Source organism: Salmo salar, chromosome 10 (assembly GCF_965601325.2).
Source record: "Salmo salar chromosome 10, fSalSal1, whole genome shotgun sequence".
Lineage (NCBI taxonomy): Eukaryota > Metazoa > Chordata > Actinopteri > Salmoniformes > Salmonidae > Salmo > Salmo salar.
In genome coordinates this window covers 96,557,569-96,583,968 of record NC_138300.1, presented here as the reverse complement: position 1 = coordinate 96,583,968, position 26,400 = coordinate 96,557,569, and the positions used below count along the sequence as shown (strand labels likewise).

The window sequence follows — 26,400 nt, the reverse complement described above, 5'->3', positions numbered from 1 at the left end:
GATGTTTTTTAAAGATTTCAATGGTCAATTGAGGTATACTCATCCTTATTCACGCAAGGCTGACTATTGACTATATGTGTGTGTGTCTGTGTGTGTGTGTGTAGAATGTGGACCTGCAGGCGCGTGTGCAGTATCTGGAGGGGTGTGAGTGTGTGAGGCGTGGGTGTGTGTGGGAGGGGAGACAGGTGGATGAGGGGCATCGCTGGGAGACGCACCGGAACACATTCTGTACCTGCACCTCTGGACAGGTCACCTGCTCTGCTCCTACTGACGGTCGGTACCGTACTGCACATACACAAACACAAACACAGGCATACCAGTGTTTCCCACTAGGATTTGTTTCAGCAGCAGTGCAAAGTAAGTGCGGGTGGTGGGGAATCTACACATTTAGCCATGGGGCAGAGATACATTTTCATAGTTTCATGGGGCTAAGATGAAAAAAAAATGCAGTTTTAAAGCAAATTTCTTGCAATTCTACACATTTTGCGATGGTTTCACACTGGGCACAGACATCGATTCAATGTATTTCCACATTGGTTCAACGTCATTTCATTAAAATGATGTGGAATCAACGTTGATTCAACCAGTGTGTGCCCTGTGGATTTTGCCGTGTTCTTATGTTATCTGAGTCACTCAAACATATAACAAAATCAATGGGGGCCCCAGGACATTTTTGGTTTGTTTTTATTTTGGTGATTGTTAGTTCTCAAAGATGATCCGATTTAAAATATGTAGCTCCATTATATACTTTACAGTTCCTTCAGATAGTATTCAGACCCATTGACTTTTTCCACATTTTGTTATGTGTCAGCCTTATTCTAAAATGGATAAAAAATAAAATAATCCTCAGCAATCTACATACAATACCCCATAATGACAAAGGCAAAAACATAAAAACTGAAATACCTTATTTACATAAATATTCAGACCCTTTGCTTTGAGCGCAGGTGCATCCTGTTTCCATTGATCATTCTTGAGATGTTGATTGCAGTCCACCTGTTGTAAATTCAATGGATTGGACATGATTTGGAAAGGCACACACCTGTCTATATAAGGTCCCACAGTTGACAGTGCATGTCAGAGCAAAAACCAAGCTATGAGTCAAAGGAACGGTCCGTAGAGCTCCGAGACAGTATTGTGTCGAGGCACAGATTTGGGGAAGGGTACCAAAAAATGTCCCAAGGTTCCCAAGAACACAGTGGCCTCCATCATTCTTAAATCAAAGAAGTTTGGAACCACCACCACTCTTCCTAGAGCTGGAGCAATCGGGGGAGAAGGGACTTGGTCAGGGAAGTGACCAAGAACCCAATGGTCACTCTGTCAGAGCTTTAGAGTTCCTCTGTGGAGATGGGAGAACCTTCCAGAAGGACAACCATCTCTGCAGCACTCCACCAATCAGGCCTTTATGGTAGAGTGGCCAGACGGAAGCCACTCCTCAATGATAGGCCCAAAAGGCACCTAAAGAGTTTGCCAAAAGGCACCTAAATACTCTCAAACCATAAGAAACAAGATTCTCTGGTCTGATGAAACCAAGATAGAACTCTGTGGCCTGAATGCCAAGCATCACGTCTGGGAAGCATGGTGGTGGCAGCATCACACTGTGAGGATGTTTTTCAGCAGCAGCAGGGACTGGTACTAGTCAGAGGCAAAGATTAAAGGAGAAAAGTACAGAGAGATCCTTGATGAAAACCTGCACCAGAGTGCTCAGAACCTCAGACTGGGGTGAAGGTTCACTTTCCAACAGGACAACGACCCTAAACAGACAGCCAAGACAACGCAGGAGTGGCTTCGGAGCAAGTCTCTGAATGTTCTTGAGTATCCCAGCCAGAGCTCGGACTTGAACCCGATCAAACATCTCTGGAGAGACCTGAAAATAGCTGTGCAGCAATGCTCCCCATCCAACCTGACAGAGCTTGAGAGGATCTGCAGAGAAGAATGGGAGAAACTCTCCAAATACAGGTGTGCCAAGCTTGTAAAAACATCATACCCAAGAAGACTCTAGGCTGTAATCGCTGCCAAAGGTGCTTCAGCAAAGTACTGAGTAAAGGGTCTGAATACTTATGTAAATGGTAATATTTCAGTTTTATTTTTATTTATAAATTAGCAAAAATTTATAAAAAACAGTTTTTGCTTTGTCATTATGTGGTATTATGTTTAGATTGAAGAGGGGGAAAATGATTTAATCAATTTTAGAATAAGGCTGTAACCTAACATAATGTGAAAAAAGTCAAGGGCTCTGAATACTTTCCGAAGGCACTGTACCGTATATCTGGTATTAGTATCAGATTTTTTGGGAGTGGAGGCAACGATTTATGAATATGTGCACACACACACACACACACATGCACAAGACACAAACAACACTCACCCACACAAGCATCCAATGTGTGAAACAAACAGAGGCATACATTGCTGCCCCCCCAGAATCCCGCCCCTGTCGTAATGGGGGTGTGTGTGTCTCTTTGACCTCTGACCTTGCTGGGTTCCGCTGCCTGTGCCCCCCCTATACCACCGGGACATACTGTGAAACACAGCTAACACAGGTACTACCACATAGAATAGACATTTAAACTATTCTAGATTAGTGTATTAGACTAGACAAAACTTGACCATACTAGTGGAGTGTGTTGGTGTGATTCTTGTGTGATCCTTGTGGCTGCTTGGTTTATCTAACAGGTCAGCAGAACATTTGACAGGCTTGAGGTGGGTCAGAACTCTGACAGGTTTGGACACCACTTTATAGAGTTTTGTGTTTTCTAGAGTTGTGTGTGTCGTAGAGTTTTCCTGTGTCCTGCAGAGCTGTGTGTTTTCTAGAGTTGTGTGTGTCGTAGAGTTTTCCTGTGTCCTACAGAGCTGTGTGTTTTCTAAAGATGTGTGTGTCGTAGAGTTTTCCTGTGTCCTGCAGAGCTGTGTGTTTTCTAGAGTTGTGTGTGTCGTATAGTTTTCCTGTGTCCTACAGAGCTGTGTGTTTTCTAAAGATGTGTGTGTCGTAGAGTTTTCCTGTGTCCTGCAGAGCTGTGTGTTTTCTAGAGTTGTGTGTGTTGTAGAGTTTTCCTGTGTCCTGCAGAGCTGTGTGTTTTCTAAAGATGTGTGTGTCGTAGAGTTTTCCTGTGTCCTGCAGAGCTGTGTGTTTTATAGAGTTGTGTGTGTCGTAGAGTTTTCCCGTGTCCTGCAGAGCTGTGTGTTTTCTAGAGTTGTGTGTGTCGTAGTTTTCCTGTGTCCTGCAGAGCTGTGTGTTTTCTAGAGTTGTGTGTGTCGTAGAGTTTTCCCGTGTCCTGCAGAGCTGTGTGTTTTCTAGAGTTGTGTGTGTCGTAGAGTTTTCCTGTGTCCTGCAGAGCTGTGTGTTTTCTAAAGATGTGTGTGAGTACTGTAGAGCAGCGATTCACAACTTTTTCACTGTCTTGAGGACCACCATTTACAGAGTCGCAATCTTTTTTTTACATAAAATATCTTAGCGGTCAAATTTAGAGTAAATTTTTACAGCGAATGTAACAGATTAAAGGCTTATTATTACAGATGGATGTAAAAACAAATGTGGGGGGGTACCCCTTTTTACTCCTTTTTCGTGATATCCAATTGGTAGTCTTGTCCCAACGCTGCAACGGCCGTACGTACGTACGTTCTCGGGAGAGGCGAAGATCGAGAGCCATGCATCCTCCGAAACACGACCCCGCTAAGCCACGCTGCTTCTTGACAGACTGAAACATGACCCCGCTAAGCCACACTGCTTCTTGACAGACGGAAACATGACCCCGCTAAGCCACACTGCTTCTTGACAGACTGCTTGCTTAACCCGGAAGCCAGCCGCACCAATCTGTCGTACAGCTGGCGACCGAAGTCAGCGTGCATTCGCCCGGCCGGCCAAACCCTCCCCTAACCCAGACGATGCTGGGACAATTGTGCGCCGCCTCATGGGTCTCCCGGTCGCGGCTGGCTGCAACACAGCACGGGATCAAACCCGGATCTGTAGTGACGCCTCTAGCACTGCGATGCAGTGCCTTAGACCGCTGTGCCACTCAGGAGGCCCCAAGATGGATGTTTGTTAAACAATTTGTGAAATTGTTTATAACAACATTATGTTATTATTTTTGGAAGAAAAACGAATTCAAACAATTGAGGCCCACCTGCAGTACCTCCGCATACCACAAGTTAAAAACCACTGCTGTAGAGTTGTGTTGTAGAGTTGTGCTGTAGAGTAGTGCTGTAGAGTTGTGTTGTAGAGTTGTGCTGTAGAGTTGTGCTGTAGAGTTGTGTTGTAGAGTTGTGTTGTAGAGTTGTGTTGTAGAGTTGTGTGTGCACTGCAGAGCTGTGTTTTCTAGAGTTTTGCATTGCTGTAGAATTGCATGCTAGTTAGTGTTGTAGATTTCTCCTGAGATGTAAATAGTGTGTAGTGATCTGCTGTGGGGTAGTGCTGTATAATAGTTAGAGCTGTGTTGGTAAACAATCTGGGTTGAGTTTTCCAAAGCCTTCATAGCTAAAGTTGTACTTTTCTCTCAAGGACTGAGACCCAAGTTACTCTGAAAGTCGATTTATGGTCAATCTGAGATCTGCAGTGGCCATATAGCATTTACAGCAAAGCGGCCTCTGCAGAAGTCAGAACATTCATACTTATTGCGCTTCGGGGTGCTGTCATACGCATCCAATAAATTGGTCTGCACCACACAATTCGTAGTGATTCAGGGATAATCTCTTTAGCCTTCCAGCTAATTACGAGCAACTGCCTAAACGAAAAGACAAAACCTTACCTCTTCTGAGATGTTGGAGTCCGTTTCTCTCTCATGCCTGGTGCAGCTAGGTTGTTGAAAGAAAAACTCCAGTTTAGCAACAAGGTTTTCTGGAAACTCACCACTGCTTTGCAGTACTTAATGCCTAACATTAGACTAGCATTGTCCTGATGTTTAATGGAGAATTCTGCACTGGGTTAGGGAGGGTAAAAGGCGCTGTGTGTGTGTGTGTAGGCATGCTGGCAGCCCCGTCCAGAGGGCAGCTGTAGAGGTCAGAGTTCACCTCAGCGTCGCTGGTCCTTCAGCCCCGCCCATGGCCGCTGTGACCACTTCCTGTTCTGCACAGGAAACAGCAACAACAACTTCCGCTCCCTCGAGGCCTGTCAGGAGCAGTGCATGATGGGAGCCTGCTGCTTCCGCCTGCCCAAACCGAGCCCTCTCGTTGGCTACGACAGCCAGGGCAATGGTCGCCATGGATACAACACAACCTCCAACCAGGAGCAGAGTGGAAGGGGCCAAAAGGAGGAAGAGGCATGGTTTGGAGAAATAACTGACAAGAGGACATTGGAGGAGGACGGATCTGATCACTTTGGTTACCAGTGGTTCAACCTGACCAGGCCAGACCAGCAGAGAGAAAGAAAGGAGGAGAGAGGGAGAGAGAAAAATGCTAGTGGGTTTGACGGGACGGATGCTGATTTCACCTACAGCTGTGAGTACCTGTCTGTGTCAGCCTGTCAGGCCAGGGTCAGGGACCTGCAGGGAGAGGGAGAGGCTGTGAGTTTCTCCCCCGGCCAGCGCTGCTCTGAGGTGGGTTGCGTCCACGCCTGTGGCTGCCTCTACCATAGCCTGCCACGGAGCTACGGGGAGGGGTTCAGGCATGGCTGTGAAGAGTGTTTGTGTGATCAAAGCGGAGCGGTGCAGTGTGGGTGTAGTCAACTGACACAGCGGAAGGAGATACGAGACCTGACCCTGAAAGAGAGACGCCAGTACCAACGAGCCATCAGGAGGCTCTACGCACAGCCAGGTACACCTGTGTACAGCTAACTCCCAACTAGCTAGGTACACCTGTGTACAGCTAACTCCCAACTAGCTAGGTACACCTGTGTACAGCTAACTCCCAACTAGCTAGGTACACCTGTGTACAGCTAACTCCCAACTAGCTAGGTACACCTGTGTACAGCTAACTCCCAACTAGCTAGGTACACCTGTGTACAGCTAACTCCCAACCAGCTAGGTACACCTGTGTACAGCTAACTCCCAACCAGCTAGGTACACCTGTTTACAGCTCACTCCTAACTAGCTACTGTAGGTACACCTGTTTACAGCTCACTCCTAACTAGCTACTGTAGGTACACCTGTTTACAGCTCACTCCTAACTAGCTACTGTAGGTACACCAGTTTACAGCTCACTCCCAACTAGCTACTGTAGGTACACCGGTTTACAGCTCACTCCCAACTAGCTACTGTAGGTACACCAGTTTACAGCTCACTCCCAACTAGCTACTGTAGGTACACCGGTTTACAGCTCACTCCCAACTAGCTACTGTAGGTACACCGGTTTACAGCTCACTCCCAACTAGCTAGGTATACCTGTGTACAGCTCACTCCCAACTACCTAGGTACACCTGTGCACAGTTATAGTGAGCTCCAAAGGTAATGGGACAGTGACACAATTTTTGCTGATTTGGCTCTGTACTCCATCACTTTGGATTTGAAGTGATACATTGACTATGAGGTTAAAGTGCAGACTGTCAGTTTTAATTTGAGGGTATTTTCATCCATATCGGTACACCATGTAGAAATTACTGCACTTTTTGTGTCATGATGAGTGATCATGTAACAGGGGAGGTTAGCATTTTTGTGGGAGTATGATATTCGTGCGTCTAACTTTCTCACTCATCATTATCCACGATTAATGTAGGATTATCCGTAATCATGGTAGCATCCACATTAAGGTAGAAGTGTTTAGAAACATATTCTATTGTTACTAACAACAAATGTTACTCCAAAATGACACACTACATTATTTACCATTCATTTCTATTGGGCACAAAATATTCTGAAACATGACCAAAACAAAAAGCAAATGCATCCAACAAATTTGTAGAGTCACAAGCTTGATGTGGCATTGCGTGCTATGAATATGGGACCAAATACTTAACTTTTTTACTTCTTTAATACACATGTAAATGAATTTGTCCTAATACTTTTGGTCGTCCTAAAGTTCTGTTTTTCTAAACGGTTCAACCGATATGGATGAAAATACCTTCAAACCAAAGCTGTCAGTCTGCACTTTAACCTCTTAGTCGTTGTATAATTTCAAATCCAAAGTGCTGGAGTACAGAGCCAACTACAAAAATTCACTGTCCCAATACCTCAGGGTTTCCATTAGCTAGTAAGAGCCGGCTTTTGGCCCCCCAAAAAAGAATGAAAAGCTGATAAATAAAACTGGCGCCGGTCAATTGGCCGGGAGAGAAAACAATTGCATTACTAAATAATTATTTTTAGCCTAATCATTGATGGAAATACCAGTTGAAATACATTTAACTGGTCATGCTTATCGGTCTATAGGTTAATTTACATAATTTAGTGGAATTAAATTGATGCTTGTGTATTTTTGTTAGTCGTTATGTTGATCACACATGCACAGCATACAGCTACAGAGCCTATGAGTGGAAAATCTGTCAGACAGTGCGAGCTGCTGCTACAGCTCCTCAAAAAGCTCATTTGTTACTGCAAGAGTGAAACATTATTTTATAAGCCCAATCATTGCGCAACAATTATAAATTCAATCGTATGTTAAAAACTGTTTTGATGGCCACGATTAAAAAGAGCTACTATTTAAATTTCTCAACTGACAATTGATGCGCATTTCCAATTCGCTATTCAAGTGAATAGGCAACGGTAGGCAGGCTTCATCACGTCACACACCAACTTACAATGAGCTGGAGGCAGTATGCATTTTGAACACATATACTTAATTGTTTGAAACCTGAACATTTTAATGAATATTATGAGGCACATCTTGCTTTTCTTCGAAGTAAAATCTGACCTTAAAACGTGGAGGCAATTATTTAAAAATTATTTTAAAAAACTTCCATGTGCTATTGACACCAGTAGCCAATGTTCTATTGGTTTTCAAATCAACTTTCTTTCATTGTCCAGTAGCCATAGGCACAATCCTAGTCACATTAGCAACCCATGCTAGTTGTTGCATCTTTAGATCTCCCCTCTTTCTAAATTTCTAACAGATATTTTCATCTCTCACATAAAACCGCTCGTATGTGCAGTGAGCTTTTGACAACTGTGTGTTCCCGCTAATTGCATTATGCAAAGAACATTTGCGACTAAAAACAACAAGGTAACTAATGTAAAATACTGGCGAGCTGTGGTCGCTGTGAAACAGCAGGTGTGAGGGGGTGAGGGTAGCTGAGTGGGTACACGTAGAACCGGCTGGAAGTAGACAGAGGCGGGGCCTAAGTGTTGTTGTCCATTAGTTTACTCCAATTAGGGGAGGGGTGGTAGGGTTATGCGAAAATAATAAAGGAAAATATATATTTTTTAAATATATATAATAATATATATATATATACAGTTGAAGTCGGAAGTTTACATACACCTTAGCCAAATACATTTAAACTCAGTTTTTCACAATTCCTGACATTTAATCCTCGGAAAAATTCCCTGTTTTAGGTCAGTTAGGATCACCACTTTATTTTAAGAATGTGAAATGTCAGAATAATAGTAGAGAGAATGATTTATTTCAGATTTTATTTCTTTCATCACATTCCCAGTGGGTCAGGAGTTTACATACACTCAATTAGTATTTGGTAGCATTGCCTTTAAATTGTTTAACTTGGGTCAAACGTTTCGGGTAGCCTTCCACAAGCTTTCCACAATAAGTTAGGTGAATTTTGGCCCATTTCTCCTGACAGAGCTGGTGTAACTGAGTCAGGTTTGTAGGCCACCTTGCTCGCACAGGCTTTTTCAGTTCTGCCCACATATTTTCTATAGGATTGAGGTCAGGGCTTTGTGATGGCCACTCCAATACCTTGACTTTGTTGTCCTTAAGCCATTTTGCCAGAACTTTGGAAGAATGCTTGGGGTCATTGTCCATTTGGAAGACCCATTTGTGACCAAGCTTTAACTTCCTGACTGATGTGTTGAGATGTTGCTTCAATATATCCACATACTTTTCCTCCCTCATGATCCCATCTATTTTGTGAAGTGCACCAGTCCCTCCTGCAGCAAAGCACCCCCACAACATGATCCTGCCACATCCCGGCTTTACGGTTGGGATGGTGTTCCTCGGCTTGCAGGCCTCCCCCTTTTTCCTCCAAACATAACGATGGTCATTATGGCCAAACAGTTCTATTTTTGTTTCACCAGACCAAAGGACATTTCTCCAAAAAGTACGATCTTTGTCTCCATGTGCAGTTGCAAACCGTAGTCTGGCTTTTTTATGGCGGTTTTGGAGCAGTGGCTTCTTCCTTGCTGAGCAGCCTTTCAGGTTATGTCGATATAGGACTCGTTTTACTTGTGGATATTGATACTTTTGTACCTGTTTCCTCCAGCATCTTCACATTGTCCTTTGCTGTTGTTCTGGGATTGATTTGCACTTTTTGCACCAAAGTTCGTTCATCTCTAGAACGCGTCTCCTTCCAGAGCCATATGACGGCTGCGTGGTCCCATGGTTTTTATACTTCCGTATTATTGTTTGTACAGATGAACGTGGTACCTTCAGGCGTTTGGAAATTGCTCCCAAGGATGAACCAGACCTGGCTGATTTATTTTGATTTTCCCATGATGTCAAGCAAAGAGGCACTGAGTTTGAAGGTAGGCCTTGAAATACATCCACAGGTACACCTCCAATTGACTCAAATGATGTCAATTAGCCTAAAAGAAGCTTCTAAATCCATTACATCATTTTCTGGAATTTTCCAAGCTGTTTAAAGGCACAGTCAACTTAGTGTATGTAAACTTCTTACCCACTGGAATTGTGATACAGTGAAATAATCTGTCTGTAAACAATTGTTGGAAAAAGTATGTGTGTCATTCACAAAGTAGATGTCCTAACCGACTTGCGAATTCAGTTAGAAGGACATCGCCGTTGCATCTTCTAGTTGCATGTTCTGATAAGATAAATAAACATAAATGTGATTTCTGTCATTCTAAGCATCGTGGGTGGACGCCCTAATCAGGTTACGCACCCAATTCATATGGGTCTGGTAAATTTTTCAAATGTCCGTTAAATTAAAAGGCTGACGGTCAAATGTCTCGCGCCACATCTTCCTAACAGAAACCCTGGATACCTGTACAGCTAACTCCCTAGCTAGCTAGGTACACCTGTACAGCTAACTCTCTAGCTAGCTAGGTACACCTGTATAGCTAACTCCTTACTAGCTAGGTACACCTGTATAGCCAACTCCCTAGCTAGCTAGGCACACCTGTACAGCTAACTCCCTAGCTAGCTAGGTACACCTGTATAGCTAACTCCCTACTAGCTAGGTAAACCTGTATAGCTAACTCCTTACTAGCTAGGTACACCTGTATAGCTAACTGCCTACTAGCTAGGTACACCTGTATAGCTAACTCCCTACTAGCGAGGTACACCTGTATAGCTAACTGCCTACTAGCTAGGTACACCTGTATAGCTAACTCCCTACTGGCGAGGTACACCTGTATAGCTAACACCCTACTACTCTGGTATCCGTTTACAGCTTTAAATTAAAATGCTTCCGGTGAAATGTCCCTAACGGAAACCCTGGGACACCTGTATAGCTAACTCCCTAGCTAGCTAGGCACACCTGTATAGCAAACTCCCCACGAGCTAGGTACACATGTATAGCTAACTCCCTACTAGCCTGGTATACCTTTACAGCTAATGCTAACTCTAATAACCAGGTACACCGGTACAGCTTACTCTAGTAGCTAGATAGACTTGTACAGCTAACTCTACTAGCTAGGTACACTTGTACAGCTAACTCTACTAGCTAGGTACACTTGTACAGCTAACTCTACTAGCTAGGTACACTTGTACAGCTATCTCTACTAGCTATGTACACTGTACAGCTTACTCTACTAGCTAGATACACTTTTACAGCTAACTCTACTAGCCAGGTACTCATATACAACTCTTTACTACCAAAGTGTACAGCTAACTGAGATTTGTTCTCTATTATACCTTGGATCAGTCTTGTTTTCATGTTGGTTTTTCTGTAGGTGTATGGGACGGTTTCACCAAGCTGAGAGCTGAGTTCTCCCCTCAGGCTGGTGGCCACACCTACTTCCTGCCCTGGCAGCGCTACTTCCTGCGGGTGGTGGAGCAGGAGCTCCAGGCTGTGTCGTCATGCCAACTGGGTGTTCCGTACTTCGAGTGGACGGTCGACTCTGGGGATCTTTTGACCTCAGCTGTCTGGCAGGCCGAGATTTTTGGAGGAGACGGAGAGAGAGAGGGGAATGGCGAGAGGGAAAGGGATGAAGAGAGGGATAGAGCGAGTGAGGGGGATGGAGAGCAAGAGAGCAACTCTGTCTCAGGCTGTGTCCCCCACCACTCCTTCCAGGGCTTGTCTGCACGGTTCCACTGGTCCCCCTGTCTACGACGGAGCTTCAACACCTCGGTCAGCCTCATGATTTTACAATGTTTTGAAGATGTATTCACTATGAAATGATTACTGTATGTCATTGCTAAAGGTCATTAAAGTGATCTTTATTTGTCTGTCATGTTTTCCTCTGACGTTGTCCCTTGGTCTCAGCAGGTGTCTGTGCCTGACGCGGTGAGCGTCCAGAGGCTACTGTCCCAGGGAAACTTCCTGTCGTTCTCCCAGGCTCTGCAGGGGCTGTCTGGGCTATTTAGGCTCTGGGTGGGGGGCCACATGGCCTCTCCTCTGGCCGCCTATGACCCCCTCTACCTCTCACACGCCGCTTTCATCGACAAGCTCTGGACACACTGGCAGGACAGGCACAGAGACGTGCACACTCATGAAGAAGCTCATGGGCACACTCACCTACACACCCAGTACCCGGTGAGGCAGCGCCACGTCAAGATGAAGCCGTTCGGCATTGCTCCTGATGATGTGATGTCTTCACGGGAACAACTGTGTGTGGTGTATGTACCCATAACCCTCGGAGCTCCCTGCAATGTGACATCATCACTCCTTGCCGAAAGAGGGAAGGGCCGCCACAGAGGAGCGAAAGACACTGCCAGCTATCACAGAAAGAGACAAGATACACAAAACAACCATAAACATAGCACCTATGATTACAATGCACAAGGCTATGATGGCTTTGACCACAGTGGTTACAATCGCAATGGATATGACAGACAAGGTTTCAACCGCATGGGCTGGGACCGGCTTGGTTACAATAGGGATGGTTTGGACCGTGACCACATCGACAAAGAGGGCTATGACATTTCTGGATACAACCGCTATGGGTTTGACCGCCACAATGTTACATGGTTCGGGATGCGCTGGGATGGATTGTTTATGAGGGAGGAGGAGAGAGAAGAGGAGACTCAGGGGGAGAAAGAGAAGGAGAGTGAGGTGAGAGAGGAGAGTGGAGAGGAGGAGGAGAGAGAAAGAGAGAAGGTTATGTCAGAGCTCTTTAGCGACAGTGGCTACAGTGTTTATGGTTTCGACCCCTTTGGTTTGGACCGGGGTGGTTTTGATGCATTTGGATTTCGACCAGACGGTTACGATAAGGACAGCTGTAACTGGTTCTACAACGGACCGCACTACCTACGGTTCTACTACCACACCCAACAGCAGCTAATTTCAACCAATCAACACACTCTTAACCACATTACAAGAACCTGCTCTCCAATCACAGCCCTGCCTCAGCACTGGCCTTTGCAGGATTGGATGGCTCTGGATCAAGAGGAGAGCCAAGCCCTGATTGGTCAGCTGGAGCGGGAGTGGGCAGGACAGAAGCATTCTGATAACTACTACACCCACAAGGTGATGTCACAGAGGGGACGGGACATTTGGCTGCCAATCACCCCAGACAGCAGGTAACCATCGGTCAATTAGAGAGGGGATGTAAACAGCAACCAATGAGTATTGAATATATCTCTTTAGAGTAGAAGTTGTTCTTGTATCTTCTCATAGGTTTGTGTGTGTGTTGTAGGTTTTGTTTTGAACTACACTGGTTCTCCGGTTGTCCTCTTGGCTCTGCCCCCTTGACCTGCCCTGACCTCTGCCGTGAAGCACGTTGTCTTGGTAACCCGATGGCTGAGTGTCGTTTGCGGAACTGTGGCTCCTGCTTTACTGAGTGGCTTGACCCAACCACCGGAGCGTACGTCATCTGCCAGGGCTGGTAACCAGTGCTGACCGGCGCCCATGTCATTCAGCTTAGTGGAAGATGACTAGAAAATGCTTTTTTGTCATGAAAAACTAATGCAGTTCGACATTAGAGCTTTCATTACCAAGGCGGGTTACCAAGTCTGGAGATAGGACACTTTTCTCTTTCTGGAATACACGTTGATGATGGGTTGGAATGAAAGCCTGCACACCCTGTTGCACTTCCTTTGAATATTTAACTGAAGTAGGAGATATTTAGATATCAGGAGGTGTAATCAATGTACCACACTGTATTAGATAAAGGGAGTGAATGTTTCTAGTGTTCTTTTTTGCTGCTTTTCTTCATCTATTACGCTGTTTACCCACCACATGATATTCACCACATACACACACACATACGCACACACACACACCCTGGTATTCGTAAAATGTGTCTTTGTTCTGTCATGTTTCCTATAGAAATGAAAAGGTTACTTACTTTTCAAGCAAGTTCCATTTCCACACACACACATATTCACACAGTAGGCCGGTATATGTCGAATGGGTCTCTGTTCTGTCATGTTCCCTATAGAAACGACCCTGTTGGAATGTACTGCAAACATGATATTATGCCTTCAATCTCTCTCTCTCTCTCTCTCTCTCTCTCTCTCTCTCTCTCTCTCTCTCCCATCTCTCTCCCCCTCTATCTCTCTCCGTCTTCTCTTCATTTCTCTTTCCATCCCTCACACTCTCTCATTCCTACCTCTCTCTCTTATCTTCTGTCTTAATCAGTCTTTCTTTTTCTTTCCCCAGCCTCTCTGTCTACTGTCTTTGTCTCCTCTTGTTTTTTTCTGTCCATCTTTCTTTTCTGTCCGTCTTTTCTCTCTTAATTGTTTCTGATGGCATCCAGCCGACACACACACACACACACACACACACACACACACACACACACACACACACACACACACACACACACACACACACACACACACACACACACACACACACACACACACACACACAGTCAGTCACTCTTATGCAGACACAAACACGCACTCATACACTCTTTGATCTTTCTGCGTTGGCCTGCATGCTCGGATGAGTGGCGGAAATGCTTTCTGGCACAGTTGGTGGGCTGCCTCACACACACACACACACACACACACACACACACACACACACACACACACACACACACACACACACACACACACACACACACACACACACACACACACACACACACACAAACTGTTGCTCTGACAAGTCAATTGTGTGTTAATGTACTCACCGGGGCAGTCTCTAACTCTGTACCACGGCAGGCACCTCTGTTTATGGTTACAGCTGTAAAACATCTCTCTCTCTCTGTGTGTGTGTGTGTGTGTGTGTGTGTGTGTGTGTGTGTGTGTGTGTGTGTGTGTGTGTGTGTGTGTGTGTGTGTGTGTGTGTGTGTGTGTGTGTGTGTGTGTGTGTGTGTGTGTGTGTGTGTTGTGCGCATGTGTGTGTGTGTGTTATATGAGCAGCATGCTGTTGTGTCATTACTAAAGAGGAAAGCCAGATGTTCTGGAGAGAGCGGAGAGAGAATTAGAGGGATAGAGAGTTGGAGGGAGAAAGAGGGAGGGAGAAAGAGGGAGGGAGGGAGGGAGGGAGGAAAGAGGGAGGGAGGGAGGGAGGGAGAAAGAGGGACGGAGGGAGGGATATCACACAGAAACACACATTCCAATTACCAGGGTATTATTTATTCTTAGGTCTGATTGTTTGTCAGATAGATACTGCTGACAACTAGACACTCACCCAAACACACCCATCATAAACACACACATACTTGCTAGCATGTGGACATGGACAGATACGAGTACACAGAACAAACATACACACACCTCCCTAACCTCTCTCTCTTTCTGTCTGTAGGGTGTAAGTTAGATGGTCGTCCCTATAATTCCTCTATCAACACCATTGACGGCTGCCAGACCTGCACCTGCAAGGTGAATATGTCTGCCATACACTGACACATACAGTACGTACCAACATACACTTCAACACTTACATACATTGACTAAATTAGGATTCTTTGCTCTTTCTTTCTGTGGGATGTGCTAGGAGGGTAGTATGGTGTGTTCCCCACCTTCCTGCCCCCCCATCGACTGCTCTGAACAGGAGACACTTCATGGAGAGTGCTGCCCTCGCTGTAGAGGTTTGTTTAATTCATACACTCTGACAGAAGCAATCATGTGTTCTTATTACTGACATATGCATTTATTTGTGATGGGTGTCTGTAGGTTGTATCCATACAGGCATCCATTACCACGACAGAGCTAAATGGAGACCATCAGAAAACCCCTGTAGTCTCTGTTACTGTCAGGTGAGTCTCTTTCTCACTTGCTTCCTTTCTTTCTCCTTCTTTCTCTCTCTCTTTTGTTCTTTCTATTTCTCATAATCCACTAGAGATGGCTTCATGTGCTGACAGGAATGTACTTTTACTGTAGATTAATTTCCTGACCTTTAACTTTTGCCAGGAGGGTGTTGTTAAATGTGAGACAGAGAGGTGTAGCCCTCCATGTCGTTACCCTTCCTCCGCACCACCCAATACCTGCTGCCCAGTCTGCCACGGTGAGACACCCTGTCTGCGTGTGTGTGCGTGCGTGTGTGTGTGCGTGTGTGTGTGTGTGTGTGTGTGTGTGTGTGTGTGTGTGTGTGTGTGTGTGTGTGTGTGTGTGTGTGTGTGTGTGTGTGTGTGTGTGTGTGTGTGTGTGGCGTAGAATTGAGTATACAGTGACAGTGTGTGATTATGTGTGTTTCAGGTTGCAGAATGAATGGCCAGGACTTCCTGAATGGAGCCCAGGTCCCTAGTGTAGAGCGCTGTCAGGAGTGTGTGTGTATGGTAAGACTGTGAGAGAGCTCTGTGTCTCTGTATGTCAAATATTTGTGCATTCAGTATGTGTCTAAAACAGACCCTGACGTGTGTGTGTGTGTTTCTCCTCTCTCTCCTCAGAATGGAGATGTCCTCTGCTCGCCTCGACCCTGCCCTGCCATTTCCTGTCCCAACTCTGTCCGTCGCCCCGGAGACTGTTGCCCACGGTAACACACACATAAAACCTCCAGTATCGTAGCTGTAGTAGCACATGTAGTTAAATATACATCATCTTTCGCCTGTGTGTGTGTTCTAGGTGTGAGCAGTGTGAGTATGACTCTCAGGTGTTGATGTTCCCCTCCAGGACAGATCCCTGTCTCCGCTGCCATTGCTCTGTGAGTACTGACTGTGTGTGTGGGCGTGTTCAAGTCGGGAATCAGTATGGCCACAACAAAAAAGTTACATATTGGAAGTCTATGAATAGGCTGTTGAGGTGTCATTTGATGCGTTTCTCTCTCTCCTATAGGCTGGAAAGTTGTCATGTGATATGTATCTCTCTTACCAATAGGCTGGAGAGGTGTCATGTGAGCGTATGGATGCATCATGTCCTCCTCTGCGTTGTAGCCACCCTGCGACGCCTAGAGGACAGTGCTGTCCCACCTGTGATCGTGAGTTCAGCCTGCCGCAGTCTTTACACTCTAACTTCTAGCCTTCACCACTACCTATCCATCCCACCTCTGTGTGTGTGTCTGTCTCTGCAGAGTGTGAGTACGAGAGGAGAGTCTACGTTAATGGTAACGTTTTTAACCCAGCTGGAAGTGGACCCTGTGTCCAGTGCAGCTGCAAGGTGGGTCTGAACTCACACACACAGATAGACATACACACATTGATGCACATACTAACAAACAAACATAAGTTTGTGTGTGTGTGTGTGTGTGTGTGTGTGTGTGTGTGTGTGTGTGTGTGTGTGTGTGTGTGTGTGTGTGTGTGTGTGTGTGTGTGTGTGTGTGTGTGTGTGTGTGTGTGTGATCAGGATGGAAATGTGAGGTGCCAAGAGGAGAGGTGTCCTCCGGTCCAATGTTCCAACCCCATCAATGACCCCCAGTTCTGCTGCCCCATCTGCAAAGGTACCACATATTATTTTGCAACATTGATAACATCCTATACATACCAGAGATAAAGACAGGAATATATCTTGACATAATCAATCCTACACCCCCCCCCCTCTCTCTTTTTTTCTATAGTGTGTGTGTTGGAGGGGTTGAAGTATGAGGAGGGTTCTCAGTGGCAGGCCGAGGGCTGCTCCAGCTGTACCTGTCTAAACGGAGAAGTGGTGTGTACATACACACACTGTCCCCCCACTGCCTGCACACACCCCACCAAGAGCACCGGTAAGACTGTGTGAGTGTGCATGTCTGTCTGAGTGTATTTATTTGAAATGGCTATCTTTCTTTTCCATTCTCTTTTTCCTTTCTCTCTAGGTTTGTGCTGTGCAGAGTGTGAACGCTGTACCTTCCATCAGCGTATCTATAGCAACAGACAAACCTTTACACACCCCGACCAGCCCTGTCATACCTGCACCTGTCTGGTGAGAGGACACACACACAGCCAAACATACACACACACATAACATACTGCAACATAAAATTGCATAACATGGTCCTACCCCCACTCCCCAGGAGGGTACGGTGCAGTGTGTGAGGAGAGCCTGTCCCCCCCTGAACTGTTCCAACACACACACACCGCACGGAGAGTGCTGCCCTAAATGCCCAGGTACTCTTCGCCTAAAACACACACACACATATATTAACACCCACATATATTAACCTTGTAAATGCAAAACACCTGTGTTGTCTAAGTGTATTTCTGCCTTTGTGTTTGTTCCAGACTGTTCCTTTGAGAACCGTGTGTTTGTGGACGGCGAGGTATTCCCCAGCCCGGTGAGTGTGTGTGAGGAGTGTGTGTGTGTGTCAGGGAGGGTTGACTGCCACGCATCAGAATGCCCCCGGCCTCACTGCACCACCCCCCTCCCAGGGACCTGCTGCCAGAACAACTGTAACGGTACGCACACACACACACACGCACGCACGCACGCACGCACACACACACACACACACGTAGGCATACACACACACACACACACACACACACACACACACACACACACACACACACACACACACACACACACGCGCGCGCGCGCGCGCGCACGTAGGCATGCGCACACACACACACACACGTAGGCATACACACACACACACACACACACACACACACACACACACACACACACACACACACACACACACACACACGCACGCGTAGGCATGCATACACACACACACACACACACACACACACACACACACACACACGTAGGCATACACACACACACGTGTATAGTGTCAAACCATGTCTAAGTAAAGAACACCCTTTTTGCAGGGTGTAGCTACGCTGGGAAAGAGTACCCCAACGGACAAGAGTTCCTCCATCCCACTGACAACTGCAGGACCTGCCACTGTATCGTAAGAATACACACATCACCACCAATGTTGAGGGTTAGCTGTAATCCAGTGTTTTACCCATTCTAAAACGACCATCCTACTGTAGCTCAAGGTTTGAGTGACAGTCCCATATGCCTAAAACCATGAACCTGTTAGGCCCATACCTTGTGTGTGTTGTAGAATGGTAACGTCCAGTGCTTGATGAGGAGGTGTCCACCGCTGGGGTGCTCCATCCCCAACCTGCTGCCTGGAGAATGCTGCCCCCAATGCCCAGGTACGCAACTACAGCCAGGGACAAAGATTGACTCATTTAAATCAAAGTAAATGTATTATTTGGTGTCATAAATGATTCTGTGTCTGTGCAGTCCCCCCTGCTGACTGTGTGTATGAGGGTCGGCCCTACAGACACACTGAGCGTTTCTACGACCCCACTGACCCCTGTCAATCATGCCTCTGCATCAATGGGACGTCTCGATGTCAGCGCAAGCCCTGCCCCCTCGCTCACTGCTCACACCCCATACAGCAGGAGTGCTGCAGGACCTGTGACGGTACGACACTTCATACAGTTTACATAACATGACATTATACTTCATACAGCCTACATAACATGACATTGCACTTCATACAGCCTACATAACATGACATTACCCTTCATACAGCCTACATAACATGATATTATACATACAGCTCACATGTGTGTGTTTCAGGCTGTCTGTATGAGGGTCAGGAACGGGCCAATGGGGAGTCGTGGGGTGATGTGTCGGACCCATGTGGAGTGTGTGTGTGTCGCGAGGGTTCTGTCCACTGTGAGAGGAAACGCTGCCCTGCTGTCAGCTGTCCCTACCCCATACAGAGAGAGTGCTGCCTAGCCTGTGATGGTGAGACACCTTGTGGGATATTGTGTGTGTGTCTAAATCAGTCTCTGATTAGAGGGGAAGGACTAAACCCTTCTCTCGCTCTCTCTCTGCAGGCTGTATGTATGGGGGTAAGGAGTATCCTGATGGCTATGAGTTTCTCAGTGGAGAGGACCCGTGTCGAGTGTGTACGTGTTACGTAGGTGATGTGGTGTGTAGCCAGCTACCCTGCTACCAGGACTGCACACACCCTTACAAGCCACCTGGCCAGTGCTGCGGCGAGTGTAACCGTGCGTACACACACACACCTCATACACACACCGTATGTCAGTGTTCCTCTAAGTAACATATTTACAATGTTTCTCCTTTAGACATGGTTTCTATGGCAATTTCTTCCTGTGACAGGTTGTTCCCATGGCAATGTGGTCCTCATCAGCGGCCAGTCAATCCCTGACCCTACTGACCCCTGCTCAGAATGTACCTGCCAGGTAACACACACACACACACTATTTAGTGTTTAATACACAATGGAAAGAAAGTATACCCAAACAAGCATCAGCTAAGCTTGAACAAAAACGTAATAAGGTGCTCAACAGAGGGACTTAAAAATTATTACCCCAGGACCCTTCGCCAAAATTATTACCCCAGGACACGACAGATGATTGCCCAGGAAAATAAAGAAAAAGGATCACTCTGTTTCTGCATAGATCTGATTATTTATTGACTGGACATAGATTCAGGCTTACGTTTCGGCGTAATCACCTTCATCAGACACCTATATGTACTTTGTATGTGTAACTTTATTTTAATATTTTTATCTCTCTCCCACTCTCTCTCCTCTCTATATCTCTCTCTCTCTCTCTGTCTGTAGGGTGGATCAGTGAGGTGTGTGAAGAAGTTGTGTCCTCCAGCCTCCTGCTCTCATCCTGTCACCAGCCCCTGTGGCTGCCCCGTGTGTGACGGTACTCTACCCACTATAACATATCTGTCTGTCTGTCTTTATTTCTTTCTGTCTGACACTGACATTATGTTTTTGTTCTGTGTGTATGTCTGCCTGCGCGTGTGTGTGTGTGTGTGTGTGTGTGTGTGTGTGTGTGTGTGTGTGTGTGTGTGTGTGTGTGTGTGTGTGTGTAGGCTGTGTGTTCCAGGATGGGGCTTACGTTGATGGACAGGTCTTCCCTGGAACCAGAGGAACGTGTGATGACTGCACATGCTCAGTGAGTGGTCAAGTATCAGGGTCAGAGTTCAGGGTGGGGTCAAGGTTAAGTGGCTGCGTTTGCAATCCTCTTTCTGCGCATGTGCGAGATTCTCTACTTTACAACTCCCTCCCATATCAAACACAAGCAGGACTCAGACAGGCAGTCTAAATAGCGATGTGATGCTCTTTTTTTATCATCATTGCAAACATTGGCTAAGCAGGAAGCAGACAGGGAGTCAAAGTATTAGTGTTCTTTTTATTTTATTTAGCAGTTGTATGTTATTTGTGGTTAAAACGCAGATTGTTTTTGCCCCAAAGCAATGTGTAGACTGCACTGTAAAACCGAATACGTTCTGGCTACTCAAACATTTTGAGGAAACCGATGACCTAAAAAATGACTGGATAAGAAAGTTAAATAGCTGAAGTGAACAGTACTACCTTCATATGAGTAATACAAATGCCGTTTTTTAATTAAGGTATACTTAAATTTAATGCCCTCACTAAGCCACGACTCCCAATAATTTACCAGTGTGCCGTGCCTTTTCGATTGAATTGTAGAGTTACCACCCATGACTGCATTTGTTATTGACAGAGACATGGTTGTTGAATTCGTTCATTTTGTCTGGTGGCCGTCACCAAGTGAGTTCCTAAGTGAATTATTATCAGTATAATTTAACCATTACATACAGTACATGTATAATTTAACCATTACATACAGAGCGACTTACATTTCATACATTATTTATTTTTTTATTTTATTTTAATTATTTTTTCCAGTACGGGAAAAAAATACAAAATGTATGAAATGTATGCATTCACTACTGTAAGTCGCTCTGGATAAGAGCGTCTGCTAAATGACTAAAATGTAAAATGTATATCATAAGGCCTTATACAGTGGCCTGAAACTCATAGTTCACAGGGCACATCAGGCCTGCAAAATTCCACAAACTTTCCCAAAAACAATTCCAGTAATCTTCCAACCAGGATTTCTGGAAAACCTGGGACATTTACCAGAATTGTACAACCCTAATTATAAATCACATTATGCTAGCTTGCAAATTGATGTGTAATTCCTAAGTTATATTCACCTGCAACCTGCATCCATAATGACTGCCAGGGTTAAGAACAGTGGGAGGAAACTACCTAAGCCATTTAAACTGGAACAACCATTTCAGTAATGGGTGCAAAAATTCTATGATTGGATTCATTTAGAAAAATGTATCTTAACATTTAATTAATCAATCACTCAATGTACATGCAAAAACACAGATATAAAAATGTTTAAAAAAAAATCTACCTCCAGTAGAGCATGCTGGGAAAAAAGTTAATTTGTTATCATATCTATAAAAAATGTAGTTGGTGTGACTTCTCATTTAGTTTTGAGTCAGTACCACATAAACATTTTAAGTAATAATGACTTTTCATTGACTTTTGAATACAACTTACGACAAGTGTTTGAGTAAAGAATTCCTTGGGGTTTACAGTGTGCGTCCCGATTGTGCTACTGCAATATCCTTAGTTACAACAGAAAGAGAAGGTTGCCTAAAAAATATACATATATTTTGGAACGTTCATTCAAATCGCTGCAGGTTTTTATGTCGGCTGTTCATAAATATGAGGCAGAGACGTAGGCTACATCAGGGTTACCCAATCTCGGTCCTTGGGCCCCCCCTGGGTACATGTTTTGTTTTTTGCCCTAGCACTACACAGCTGATTCAATTAACCCACTCATCATCAAGCTTTGATTATTTGAATCAGCTCTGTAGTGCTAGGGCAAAAACAAAACGTGCACCCAGGGGGGTTCCTAGGAGGAGTTTGGGAAACTCTGGGCAACATTATCATGTCCATCAAATTGGTTGATAGGAAGGGTCCAGAAGAGGGTGAGTAAAGTGAGAAACGTGAAGTGGAGGGTGATGTGTGCGTAAAGTAACACATGCGCAACCTCTGTCAACAAGTTACCGTGTGGAAAAAAGAGACAAATACATTGCTCCATGTCAGTTAGACATCTGATCCAGTATTTGTGTGTTCATGTTTGCATTGATATGTTGTGTGACGGCTGTCGATGTGTTTTCTTGTGTTTGTGTGCGTTTACATGTGTGTGTATGTGTGTGTAGAGAGGAGAGGTAGTGTGTGTGAAGCGGAGGTGTCCTGCTGTGTCCTGTCCACACCCTGCGCTGGACGGTTGTGCGTGCGGTGTGTGTGATGGCTGTCGCTTCAACGGACGAGACTGTTCCAATGGAGAACGCTTCTCACACCCCTCAGACCACTGTCAACGCTGCACATGCCTGGTACACACATACACACTTCATACACACATACACTATATCTGTATGTGACCAACCTTCGATACTCCACTGAGATCAAACTTAGGCAGTAATGGGGGCTAACACAAATCTTCAGGTCCCTGGCGAGACACGATGTTATTACTATATTTGCTCTAGTTTTGGTCAATATTTCCATGTTGCTGTGTGTAGAACGGTGGTGTGGTGTGTGTGTCTGGGTCGTGCCCGCCCGTGTTGTGTGCGCGTCCTGTGGTCCCTCCAGGGGAGTGCTGCCCCATCTGCACAGGGGTGTGCCTTTACCAGGGGGAGGAGTTTCAGTCTGGGGCCTCCTTCACCCCACCCATTGACCCCTGCTCCACCTGCAGCTGTCTGGTGAGAAGACAGCTTTATCTCATCCCCTATCCCTCCCTCTATCTCTGTGAAGTCTGTCTATCCTCTTATATCACTGTTTCCCAGCTGTTCCATATTTGTTCTATCCCACACCTCTGTCCCATCTTTTTCTCCCTTTGTCTTTCTCGCTCTCTCCCCCCTCTCTCTCTAGAACGAGGTGGTGAAGTGTCATAAAAAGCTGTGTCCTGTTCAATGTTCCCACCCCCTCCCCTTTGAATCATCCAATGGCTGCTGTCCACTCTGTGAGGCCTGCCTCTACGGGGGTGTGGTCTACTCTAACAGGTAGGTCTAATTCCACACACACACCCACTGACACGCTTACACACACACACACACACACACACACACACACACACACACACACACACACACACACACACACACACACACACACACACACCTTCACTGTTATGTCTAGGCCCTGTGACAAGCTGGATGTCTGTAAACACTCTCCTCACTCCCCTAACAGACAAACCTTCACCCCAGCAGCCACACCCCTCACCCCAGGGCTAGCCAATCCCTGTCAGCGCTGTACCTGTGTGAGGGGGAGTGTGACTTGCATGCCCCTCTTCTGCCCCCCCACCTCCTGCCCCCAACCAATCACACTGCCAGGAGACTGCTGCCCGCAGTGTGCAGGTAAACCCACAAACTGAATGAAAACATGGAATATTTCATGTTTTCCAAAAAATCAAATCACATTTTATTGGTCATATACACATGGTTAGCAGATGTTATTGTGAGTGAAGCAAAATGCTTGTGTTTCTAGTTCCGACAGTGCAGCAATATCTAACATGTAATCTAACAATTCCACAACAACTACCTAGTACACACAAATCTAAGTAACGGAATTGAATATATACATATAAATATATAGATGAGCAATGACAGAGCGGCATAGGCAAGATGCAATAGATGATATAAAATACAGTGTATACATATGAGATGAGTAATGCAATATATGTAAACATGATTAAAGTGGCATTATTAAAGTGACTAGTGATCCATTTATTAAACTGGCCAATGATTTCAAGTATATATGTAGGCAGCAGCCTCTCTGTCTTAGCGATGGCTGTTTAACAGTCTGATGGCCTTGAGATAGAATCTGTTTTTCAGTCTCTCGGTACCAGCTTTGATGCAGCTGTACTGACCTCGCCTTCTGGATGATAGCGGGGTGAACAGGCAGTGGCTCGGGTGGTTGTTGTCCTTGATGATCTTTTTGGCCTTCCTGTGACATCGGGTGCTGTGGGTGTCCAGGAGGGCAGGTAGTTTACACCCGGTGATGCATTGTGCAGACTGCACCATCCTCTGGAGAGCCTTGCGGTTGTGGGCGGTGCAGTTGCCGTACCAAGCGGTGATGCAGCCCAACAGGATGCTCTCAGGTGTGCATCTGTAAAAGTTTGTGAGAATTTTAGGTGACAAGCCAAATTTCTTCAGCTTCCTGAGGTTGAAGAGGCACTGTTGCTGTTGCTCTTTCTTCACCACACTGTCTGTGTGGGTGGACCATTTCAGTTTGTCCGTGATGTGTACAACGAGGAACTTAAAACTTTCCACCTTCTCCTCTACTGCCCTGTCGATGTGGATAGGGGGGTGCTCCCTCTGCTGTTTGCTGAAGTCCACAATCATCTCCATTGTTTTGTTGATGTTGAGTGAGAGGTTGTTTTGCTGACACCACACTCCGAGTGCCCTCACCTCCTCCCTGTAGGCTGTCTCGTTGTTGTTGGTAATCAAGCCTACTACTGTTGTGTCATCTGCAAGCTTGATGATTGAGTTGGAGGCGTGCATGGCCACGCAGTCATGGGGAACAGGAAGTACTGGAGGGGGCTGAGCATGCAACCTTGTGGGGCCCCAGTGTTTAAGAATCATCAAAGTGGAGATGTTGTTTCCTACCTTCACCACCTGGGGGCGGCACGTCAGGAAGTCCAGGACCCAATTGCATAGGGCGGGGTTGAGACCCAGGGCCTCAAGCTTAATGATGAGCTTGGAGGGTACTATGGTGTTGAATGCTGAGCTATAGTCAATGAACAGCATTCTTGCATAGGTATTTCTCTTCTTCAGATGGGATAGGGCAGTGTGAAGTGTTATGGCGATTGCATCATCTGTGGAACTATTGGGGCGGTAAGCAAATTGAAGTGGGTCTAGGGTGACAGGTGAGGTGGAGACGATATGATCCTTGACTAGCCTCTCAAAGCACTTCATGATGACAGAAGTGAGTGCTAATGGGCGATAGTCATTTAGTTCAGTTACCTTTGCCTTCTTGGGTACAGGAACAATGGTGGCCATCTTGTAGCATGTGGGGACAGCAGACTGGGATAGGGAGGGATTGAATATGTCCGTAAACACACCAGCCAACTGGTCTGCGTATGCTCTGAGGACGTGGCTAGGGATGCCGTTTGGGCCAGCAGCCTTGCGAGGGTTGACACGTTTAAATGTCTTACGCTGGCCATGGAGAAGGAGAGCCCACAGTCCTTGGTAGCGGGCCACGTCGGTGGCACTGTATTATCCTCAAAGCAGGCAAAGAAGGTATTTAGTTTGTCTGGAAGCAAGACGTCGGTGTCTGTGACGTGGCTGGTTTTCTTTTTGTAGTCTGTGATTGTCTGTAGACCCTGCCACATACGTCTTGTGTCAGAGCCGTTGAATTGCGACTCCACTTTGTCTCTATACTGACATTTCGCTTGTTTGATTGCCTTGTGGAGGGAATAACTACACTGTTTGTATTCGGCCATAATCCCAGTCACCTTAACAAGGTTAAATGCGGTGGTTTGCGCTATCAGTTTTGTGCAAATGCCACCATCTATCCACGGTTTCTGGTTAGGGTAAGTTTTAATAGTCATGGTGGGTACAACATCTCCACTGCACTTCCTTATAAACTCACTCACTGAATCAGGGTATTCGTCGATATTATTCTCTAAGGCTACCCGGAACATGTCCCAGTCCACGTGACCAAAACTATCTTGAAGCGCGGATTCTGATTGGTCAGACCAGCGTTGAATAGTTCTTAACACGGGTACATCCTGTTTGAGTTTCTGCCTACAGGAAGGAGGCGCAAAATGGAGTCGTGGTCAGATTTGCCAAAAGGAGGGCGGGGGAGGGCCTTATATGCATCGCGGAAGTTAGAGTAGCAGTGATCCAGAGTTTTGCCAGCACGAGTACTACAGTCAATTTGCTGATATAAATTAGGTAGCCTTGTTCTCAAATTTGCTTTGTTAAAATCCCCAGCTACAATAAATGCACCCTCAGGATATATGGTTTCCAGTTTGCATAAAGTCCAGTGAAGTTCCTTGAGGGCCGTCGTGGTATCGGCTTGACGGGGGATAT

General features: G+C 45.8%; 1 protein-coding gene across 1 annotated transcript in view; it reads left to right on the top strand.

The window, feature by feature from the left end:
* kcp (kielin cysteine rich BMP regulator) overlaps positions 1–26,400 on the top strand; it is a 43,870-nt gene that overhangs the window by 5,653 nt on the left and 11,817 nt on the right. Inside the window, exons 5-31 of the mRNA XM_014124978.3 lie at positions 105–273; positions 14,918–14,991; positions 15,107–15,200; positions 15,286–15,368; positions 15,523–15,616; positions 15,808–15,887; positions 15,999–16,084; positions 16,174–16,252; positions 16,426–16,525; positions 16,619–16,704; positions 16,891–16,984; positions 17,102–17,248; positions 17,339–17,445; positions 17,537–17,630; positions 17,745–17,918; positions 18,300–18,382; positions 18,542–18,635; positions 18,727–18,909; positions 19,069–19,239; positions 19,332–19,505; positions 19,621–19,703; positions 20,087–20,177; positions 20,350–20,432; positions 22,528–22,701; positions 22,888–23,067; positions 23,237–23,367; positions 23,555–23,721. Coding sequence (XP_013980453.3) covers positions 105–273; positions 14,918–14,991; positions 15,107–15,200; positions 15,286–15,368; positions 15,523–15,616; positions 15,808–15,887; positions 15,999–16,084; positions 16,174–16,252; positions 16,426–16,525; positions 16,619–16,704; positions 16,891–16,984; positions 17,102–17,248; positions 17,339–17,445; positions 17,537–17,630; positions 17,745–17,918; positions 18,300–18,382; positions 18,542–18,635; positions 18,727–18,909; positions 19,069–19,239; positions 19,332–19,505; positions 19,621–19,703; positions 20,087–20,177; positions 20,350–20,432; positions 22,528–22,701; positions 22,888–23,067; positions 23,237–23,367; positions 23,555–23,721 — 3,175 coding nt within the window. The remainder of the gene's footprint in view (positions 1–104; positions 274–14,917; positions 14,992–15,106; positions 15,201–15,285; positions 15,369–15,522; positions 15,617–15,807; positions 15,888–15,998; positions 16,085–16,173; positions 16,253–16,425; positions 16,526–16,618; positions 16,705–16,890; positions 16,985–17,101; positions 17,249–17,338; positions 17,446–17,536; positions 17,631–17,744; positions 17,919–18,299; positions 18,383–18,541; positions 18,636–18,726; positions 18,910–19,068; positions 19,240–19,331; positions 19,506–19,620; positions 19,704–20,086; positions 20,178–20,349; positions 20,433–22,527; positions 22,702–22,887; positions 23,068–23,236; positions 23,368–23,554; positions 23,722–26,400) is intronic.